This window comes from Aplysia californica, unplaced genomic scaffold (assembly GCF_000002075.1).
Source record: "Aplysia californica isolate F4 #8 unplaced genomic scaffold, AplCal3.0 scaffold00010, whole genome shotgun sequence".
NCBI classification, from domain to species: domain Eukaryota; kingdom Metazoa; phylum Mollusca; class Gastropoda; order Aplysiida; family Aplysiidae; genus Aplysia; species Aplysia californica.
The window spans coordinates 2,392,296-2,402,051 of record NW_004797280.1 but is presented as its reverse complement, the minus strand read 5'-3'; the positions used below and the strand labels follow the sequence as shown (position 1 = coordinate 2,402,051).

At 37.9% G+C, this 9,756-nt stretch overlaps 1 protein-coding gene across 1 annotated transcript; it reads left to right on the top strand.

Annotated features, from left to right (window-relative positions):
- The first annotated feature begins 429 nt into the window (after window positions 1-429).
- On the top strand, window positions 430-9,352 carry LOC101853658 (stabilizer of axonemal microtubules 2). Its single transcript, XM_005089903.3, has 5 exons — window positions 430-585; window positions 2,368-2,541; window positions 3,528-3,640; window positions 4,978-5,064; window positions 6,701-9,352. The coding sequence occupies exons 1-5, from the start codon at window positions 548-550 to the stop codon at window positions 7,693-7,695; spliced, it is 1,407 nt and encodes a 468-aa protein (XP_005089960.1). The 5' UTR covers window positions 430-547; the 3' UTR covers window positions 7,696-9,352.
- The last annotated feature ends 404 nt before the right edge of the window (window positions 9,353-9,756 follow it).

Sequence of the window (9,756 nt, the reverse complement as noted above, 5' to 3'; positions counted from 1 at the left end):
TATAACACGCCGTCCTATCCATGTTCAAAGGATTTATGCACCCCCCCCCCAATCCACACCCACGAACGCTTTTTAAGATATTTCTTAAACTGAAAGGGAAGTAATAGGAACCTTCGCTTGCCTTGTCGTTTAAAAATTAATGATAGATCTATCTGTGTTGCTGTGGAGTTTGCGCCCTTAGTTTGCTTTTCCGTTATGATAGGGAGTAATAATTGAATTCCTATCTAACAGTTTCTAAATTGCATAATTTTTCTTTTATTGCCAATCTTAGGACGCTATATAGTTGTATTCTAAATTTTTAACAATGAAAAGATAAACAATACATATTTCTTACCAAAAAAATGCTATTTAGTATTGTCTGTATATATTAAATCCGTTCACGAAATTGTGTTGTTGGAACGATCCTGTCTCCAAGGGTCGGCCATGTTGATAAACTGTTTGGTTGGTGCTTGGTGACAAGTGAGGCCTGACGTTTCATCTGATGCGAACCGCAGTAAACACTTATTTCGCTCGTTAATTACCAGGCCTCTGACGGTAATTAACAACCATGGGGAAAAGATGTGTTTGCGAAATATGCAACTGTGGGTAAGTACAGTTATGGATAATTATTTGAGAAAAATAAGGAAAATAATGCACCAAGCCTACTGAGTTAGAATTAGAATATTTTTTATTAATTTTAAGAAGATCGCCAACTCGCACTGGTTTGAGCTGCCGAGTTGCAACTATCTAAAATGAAAAGCCTTTCGTCTTTGAACCCCTTTATGTGGTTGTAACACATTTTTTCATGAAGGATATCTTTGGGTATAATTAGTATAAAGTTTTGGCAGTACGATATGCAATTAAAATAATCACTTGCAATTAATTATACTAGATATCTAGATCTATATCTAGAAATCTATTAAATTTATACTACTTTGTGTAGTCCCTTCACAACTTTTTTCAAAGATCAAACTTGCTACATTTTTTTCCCATATTCCCTGTGACAAGATAGCTGGTTCTTACCTATACGCACGTCAGGTCACTGAGATGTTCTTCTTCAGCTATAGATCCTCTTTTACGAATTTTTACAGTCCACACACACTAACCACCGGCTGGTCAGACTAACTACTGCCGTCTCACGCTAGCAACACAGTTCACTCACACGCAATTCCGCTTCTCAACAGGAGTGCGTTCTCGCTCACACTTTTGCTGCACACCACACACATGACAACATAACACGCATATTATGTTTCCGACTCGTCCAAAAACAACATACACTCCAGTAACGCCCTCTAGTACAATAGTAAAAATCACGTACATATGCTAACCATATGCACAGTGGTAAATGGTACAACCCCCCCTCTTTGTGATTTTTTTCCTCATCGCAATAAGCCTTATTGTGTGCTGGCACAAGAACCCATGCCTATGGCCCATGCTTCCCACGGGGGGGGGGGTTATTTCTGAGATATACGTATGATTAAGGACATTGGCAAAATCAGGGTAAAAACATCATGTTTGTTTTTTGTTTTCTTGACCCTACTTTAAATCAAACAAATGGCCATCATTTTGACTGTAAAAGGCCATTTTCTGTGCAAGAAAATAGATGTTAAAGTATCAGTCCCAAGGACACAGCTTTGAGTCCCTGGTGGGATTTGAACACTCGATCTTATATGTTGCAAGTCCGAACCGAGAGTCTAACCATAGGCCATGTGTCACCACACATTTATTATAGAGGCTGACCTATTCACTGAACAGCTCCAATCATAATCAGCGCTTATGCACAAACTGTTTTCATAGTTCCTTGACCTGGCCTAAAACATAAGCTATTTAATCTTTTGTATCAAGTTAACCTCAGCAAACTGAATTACTTCAGTTACACCAGAACCATTGAAAACCTGACCCTGTCTACTAGCAAAAGAGTTGTTTTTGTTCATCCATGTGTGCATATTTTCTTTTTTTTCAATTGTTCATAGCTAAGCAAGTTTTAGATGAAAGGAAGATGAGCACGAAGAACAACAGTCTTTAAAAAATAGACTTGAAAAAGAATAGCAACATATACTGATGGAGGATTTAGGATAAAATTTGCAATTCAATCATATAGGCTACTGGTGGAGTGGAGGACAAAGAATAGAATAAGTATTGCCTTTCAAATCATATGTTTTAAGACACATTAAATTATAAGCAGGAATGAGGCTTATTTTTTAAGCATCATATACAGTAGAAAATTAGCAAAGTTTTTGATGAACACTGTTTCTTACCATCAACATAACTAAGCAAAAATACTAGAATGACATTACCCCTTCATAAAGACTAGAATTTGAGACAGCGCACGGCTCTATGAATAGTAGCCTGATTGGAGTTTCATGATCTTTGGTTTATATTTTGCAGTCGCCATCACTGTCCTCATCGCCCCTGGCGCCCAGGTGGTGATTATGGCCCCTGTATGATTACATCATACAATACATCCTACAAGCAGCATCCAATTGCCCCGAGGGAGAGTTGCAAACCTGACCCATCGGCTCTACGCAGTGAGGATCCACTGTCCGATAAGACTACTTTTAGGTAAGAAATTTAAACATACATTCATTTCAATAACACTCTGCTGTCACACAGTCAGCAGTACAAAATACCCCATCTGGTCACCCAGCCAGGAGAGGGACTACAACGGACTTCTCGGGCCTGGCGCAGATGTGACTGGAACAGATAATTTTCACCGGCGCATTGTTGCGCCAAGTGACTGCAAAGTGATATTGCTAATAGTAAAGAAAAGCTTAATGTTCCACCCCCCCCCCCCCGTTCCAAATGGCCTGTTAATTGTGAGTGTGTATCTATATTTGAGAAGATATTTGGATTTCTTTTGGTCTGTCAGTTGTTTCATGACCACAAGCCAACATTAAGAGATATCCTAAGACAAGGGGCTATGATGATTCATTTTACTGTTAACTAGCCATTTTTATTTAGTGAGCTTAGAACTGTCTTATACTTACTCTGTTTTTCCGGTATTGAAATGCCGTTCTTAAGGCAGTGATTTTCAGTCACAAAAATAGGTGTGTACAAAACGAAATTGAAATTTTACAGAACATGAGCATTAATGCTAATGAATTTAAGATCTATGTGAAGACTTTTAAACAACTTTTGAGATATGTGACAAATACTCCCAAAGTAAAAAATTGGATTTAGTATGAGACAGGACTCAGCTAGCAAGTTGGCATTGCCAGGGTTTCAAGATGTGACTGTTGTATGCTGTAATTTAGAAATTTACCTATGAATAGTCACAGAAAAGTAATAGCTGTTAAGAATAATTATGCACTTGTCTTGTTTAAAAGTCGATAAAGGAACTTCAAAATATATCTAAAGAATTTGGGCTCTATATATCTGTATTTTGTCATTGCAGATGGGACAGAATAATAATATAATTAATTTTATGGGTACTATCTGATAAACTGACTTTATTTTTTAGAAAGAATAATGATAAGGAAACTTTAATGTCAAATGACCCTTTTCCAGTGCTGTGATATATTAAACTAATGACTTATATGCAAAACCAGAACGGACTACATCAAGCACCCCCTTGAGAAACCCTACGTCCATGCTCATGATGTATACAAGAAGCCTGCTGGAGAGATTGATGCACTTACCTCCTATCACAGGGATTACACTGGTATGTGGGCAAGGAGAAAATAATTTACTTATAATTCCAATAGACATAATTTTTGTTCTGTCGTGATATATGCTACAATTCTAAGATCAAATTTCAAGCATATGTCAGTAGTCCCTTCTCTTATTAGTTTTGTCTTATATTCAATAACAAGATAGAATGCATCAGGCTAAGAGCTTGTCTCCTTATGCATGACGCGACATCCTTGCTACTCTAAAACCAATCAAGTAAGATTATAAAGAAACTGTCCCCTTACACGCAACGTGGCGTTTGGTCGCACACGACAGTCGCCTGCAATTGGTCCATGTTGCGACCGAGGGTCTCGTCGCATGCGACAGACTGGTGATGTGTCAGGTTTAGAGCATCCCCACTGGTCAAAATACCTAGCCAAGAAGTGCTGATCAACAAGCCGTGTGTGGTGTGATGTGTGTGTGTGTGGGGTTGGTGGGGTGAAGGATATTGATCTTTAATTCGACCAAGTGCAAGTTTTGTGAATCAAATTTTGTTTTGTCTTTTTAACGGACAGCAGGTGGAGGAGGAGGAGTAGGAGGAGGACAAGGAGGAGGAGGAGGAGGAGGAGAACTTACACGGGATTGACAGTGTATGGAATAAAAAATGTCAGCGGCTAGTAGAACTGCCATCTGACGGACTTTGTACTTCCTTGTCCATCTTGTCATTAAAATTTGCCACTTTCTCTCTTCTGTGAATTGCCAGTCACAAGAGGGCTTATATAGCCAGTCACACACCACGGCTAAACATTGCGTCGTGCATAAGGAAACAATTTTGTTGCTTTTTTTTGCACGCAACTGAAAATTTTGGCACCATTTGGTGGCGCATAAGATAACACACCTAGTGACTCATCTCTAACAACTGTCACACGCAACTGAACGTCGTACCACATATAAGGAGACCTAGGCTAAGGGGGCAGAATTTGAGATATTTAATGAAACAAAATAAAACAGAGACTACAATGCTCCATGTCATATGTAGGTGCAATCTTTAGCTTTTTCACTTGAACTTGTTTTGAGAGTAGGTACAATAAGCAGCTTTTTGAATGGCTAATTTTCTTTTATGTTGTCTTATTTATAAAGTAAATCTTATCTCTATAAGTAGTTATAAAGCTGATAAAAGTGCGTATGTGTATGTATTGTGTGTGTATGTGAGAGAGAAAGAGAGAGAGAGAGAGAGAGAGAGAGAGAGAGAGAGAGAGAGAGAGAGAGAGTATACAATGAGTTTGGGAATGACTGTGTATATGTATACTGGTGTGTATTCCGGTTTTTAGCTATGTAAATGTGAGTGTATCAGACTGTATGAGCATTTTTATTATATGTATTCTACAGAGAAGCATGCACCACCAGCTCAGATGATTAAGCATGATGGTCAGAAACACTTGCCTGCCAAGTTTGAAGGGGAACCTACTTACAAAAGTAAGACACAGCAAAAGCAATGCATTTCTCTTATTATAGTAGGCTTCTGGGCCTTTTCCGATTCATGTTACTTTTACTACCCAGTTCTTTATACATTCAAATGCTTTAAGAAACATTCTTAAATGTTTGCTATTTTGCTCTGAATTTTGATTTTGCAGTATTTGCTGATTTGTTTTTTAAAAAACAATGAGGAGGCTTGTGATGAGAGCCATTTCAACTCTTTACTGCTGCTCACCGGTATTAATTTTTTTGGAAAGCCCAGGTTTTGAGGGGTGACATAAAAAAAAAATGCAACACAAATAAGTTCTACTCAAACATATACACATTTGGTATCATTTCAAAGGTAATAAAGGGAAAAATACGTTAATGGCATTGTTTTATGTATTTGTTAAAGTATCTATTTTATATGGGTCAAGAAATTAAACGTTTTTATGGTGCTCACTCGGGATAGCAAATCATTAGTAATGTGACCATCAAAACCATAAGACCGATGTAGATCTAGTTCTTGATCATAATCATCTTGAAAGTAATAAAAAAATCAATATATCTAGTTTCATATTTGCCAGTGAAAAGAACTGGTGGATTTTTCTTTCTGATACAATAGCTCACTCTTACTTTGTAAAAAACCAAAAATTGGTATTGTCATAATTACAAGTTTAAATTATTCCAAACATGCTCAAAACCCATTTGTTCAAATCCAGATTTGGAGGAAAATCGGATAATCATTCATAGTTGCTGAAAATAGGATTATTATAAGAGGCAAAACCACTGAAAATGCATAAGTTGATGCAAAATGAGACATGTTGTGAATCGATGCTTTCATGTTCGTTCCAATGAACGCTGTAGGCAATTGACTCTCCCATAGTTGTTCCAATGGGAAAAAATTAATCCATGGCAAGGCGCTTAGGTTTTAAGCTTATGTAGGTCCCTTGACACCCCCTCCCCCCGAGTACACCTTTATTGTCTCTCGTTGGGGGGGTGGGGGGGGGAGGGGGGAAACTCGGTCAGAGATGAAAAGCTATAAATTTTCTACAGGTAAGGGGGAGGGGCAACTGGATAAGCGTAGATCTTGAGACTCATAATAGGATAATAAGTGAAAATGGCTCGCCTCATGCCACTTTGCACTGTGATAGGTCATCAAGGTTAACCACTCTTAGCTCACCATAAGTCATAAACCCACCAAGCGGTCACGTCAGTTCATTTTAGAGTGGAGGGAGACCATTTTACAGATTGTAAGCCTTAGCATGGGTCACCATAGATTCTTCTCTGGGTTCGTCGGTTAAAATCCTGGTTCGCCTAAGATCCCGCATTTCCTTGCTCCTGAGCACCGGGATCTTAGGCGGAGACTACTGTATTTTGAGGGCTCCTGGTATTCAGCTTTGTTAGCCTTAATGAGAATGTATTTCTGGAATTGCTTGTTTAGCCGTTCATTTAAAAGAAAATTTTTAATGCTCTGAATGAATAAAAATTACTATGATTTTTTCCCTGCTCTCCTATATTTGGAAGCTTCAAAATAATTCTGCTGTCTCTTATTTCCCTATCATTTGCTCTGAGCAAGTTGAACTTTAGGTAAATTTATTATTCAAGAAATTGGATTGTGTCCACTTTCTCACTCAGCTTTCTTTTTTAATTCCAGTTGACTACCGCAAATGGCCCCTTGAGAGAGTGCAGCCTAAGGCCCAAGATGCCTGGGTGCCGTCAAACCAACCATTTGAAGGACAGAGTACTTTCACACGTGACTATCGTAAGTACAATGAGCCACCGAGAAAGAGCATAAAGCCATCTCAAGCAACACATATGTCAGAGGCACCTTTTGATGGGAACACAGGGTACAGGGATGATTACATCCGTCATCCAATGCAAGCAAGAGAGCAGAGAGAAAAAGAGTTGTACAAGCCTTCCAATGTTCCATTTGATGGCATGACCACGTTCAATCGGGATTATACCAAGAAGCATGGCTCCAAGACAGAATCTTGCAAACCAAATGCCGAGGCTTTCCAGTCTGATGCTCCTTTGGATGATCTCACTACTTTCAAGAATGATTACAGGAAGTGGAACGGAGAGAGGCCCTATGTACACCAACATGAATCCTACAAGAAGCCAGATGGAGAAATTGATCTCAATACCACTAACCGTATCCAGTTTAAGCCCCACCCACCACAGAGAGTGGCTATGATGAAACCAGGAGACGGAAGAGTGATGTTCCCTGGTGAGTTCGAAGGTCTAACAAATTACAAGAGTGATTACAAACCATGGGGAATCCACAGGGAGCAGCCCAAACCGAGGGAAGGATGGGTGCCCAACAACATACCTTTTGATGGCACTCCAACTTACAAGGCTCACTATGTCCCACATTCAATGTTGCCACCAAAGAGCCTGAAACCAGATGCTTCTGCTATGGCCAGTGATGCACCTTTTGACGACGCAACCATGTACCGCACAGAGTTCACGAAGAAACATGCGGACATATGCCCAGCGGCTATCCTTGATACCAATGTTTCCAAGTATTCCTATGTTGAAACGGATCAAAGAGGTCACAAGCAATATGTACCCCTGTATGAGACAACAACGCCATTGCGCAGAACATCATCTGCAAACATACCTAAAGTACCAAGAGCTGTCTTCGCTTAATATCTACTGCAATGAGTCCGCTATGTTGGGGTTTTAGTTCCATTTTTTATTTTTTGAAATATCCTTTATAATCTACACAGCTTTTTTAGCTTATATAAGTATAGATATATATTTGTTAGATAAAAATGCATGTAAAAATCTAATCATGTACAGACTTGTCCTTCTCCTGTCTTCCACCACAGGCATAGCAGACCTGAAAATATTGTGTTTCAGTTTTAAAACTTTATTACTCTTTTCTGTATTCTCAGCCTTGGCTCCGAAAATATGTTAAAGAACACCTTTACATTCTTTTATTTAAAAAAAGAAACTATGAATTTAGATGAGCAATGTCTGAAAGTGTAAGAATGTAAATTTCTATGGTTTTCCTTACGTTATCAACTGAATTTTTATTGCACTAAAATGCTCTCCAAAATGGGAAAACATATATTCTTTTAAGAGGAAGGGTCTGTGTTTGCCTGGTGTATATGTTCGCGTCATTGTCAATAAAACTCCGTATTCAGTGTCAAGTACAAATTGTTCATTGCTCTCTTAACAATATGACATCCTATATAAACGTCAAACACTAGCTCAAGGGCTTCAAAAGAGACACATTTTCGCATTAATGCCTCTTCAGCACAACATTGTACTTCTCCGTAGAAAAAGAAAAGCTTTCATGTGATTGTCCAGTGAAAAATATATCTTGTCCATCATTGTTGCTCAAATTAAATGATTAACACTTTGTGGTCACTTGCCGCAATAATGCGACGATGAAAATTATCCGTAGTTCTGTGCAAGGCCCAAGAAGTCCGTTGCAGTCACTCTCCTGGTTGGGTGACAGATGGGGTATTTTATAAGGCTGGCTGTGTGACTGCAAAGTGTTAATCAATACATTTTTGTCAAAATTTATCCTGATACTTTCAATTGATTTTTAAAAAAGATTATTTAATTTGATAAGGGACATAGAGAAGATTTGTTGATATTTTCCAATACGTCCACATGAAAAAGATTTAAAACAAAATATTGACCTGCTATGACCCTAACTGTTGTATTAAGCAATGAAGAATTTAAAACATTTGTTTTCATGCTACAATAGAATCTGAGGTTTTGGTACAAAGCACAGTTTGAGAACCAACACCCTGAAGAGGTTCGAGAATGTGTCTTGTTCCCAGCAGAAGAGAACAATCTGAATGGTGCGTCAAAAATAGTAACATGCTGAGTTTGTCAACTATTTTTTTAACCATATTTTACAACAAGTTTTCTATGTCAATAGCTAAGAGAACTGCTGTTGCCAAAAACTTTGTGGAAATCACAATTGTCAAATCAGAATTGCTGCCATGTCAATTTTTCTTCAGTACATACTGTTCTGACAGTTGTACTTGTTTTCTATTTCGCTTACAGTTAAATTCAGATGAACTTGTAAATAAATAAATTACATGGGAAACAGCTTTGTTCTGTTGTTTATGACTCTGCTCTTTTTTTCCAATCTAGGAATATTTATGCATTCCTCAAAAAACTTATGATATATTAACCCTTTTCTTAAAAACACGCTGCATAACTTCTGCTTGCATCTCTTTTCATCTTTGTAGACAATCATTGCCATGCCATAAGTTTGTTTTTCTATTGTTCATTGGGGATACAAGTTAAGAATACTCTTTTGTATAGTAATAAAAGCTCATCCAATATTGTTTTGTCTGGAGGATGTTTCTTACCGTGCACACTGTCTATAAATGTGACTGTTGTACTGTTGTGCAATGTGCTATATGTGACAAGATGTTAAGCAGCATCACTCATAATCCATTTCATTGTATCCAAATTCTTTTATAATTCATTTACTTTTTTCATTTATATCATCATCAGTGTAAACTATTTTCTTGTATAGATTTCCAAAATTTTTCTCACTCTCCAAATCACACAACTTTCATTTCCACCCACATAGGTGACACTGCCACACAAAAGATATCAGGAATCCTTCTCACTCCCTACTTTACTTCATAATGTATAAAACAATGTGTACCCCTATGTATTACTTTTCTTATATGAAATAAAATTAAATCTCCATTTTGTAGAGATATGTCTCCCCCC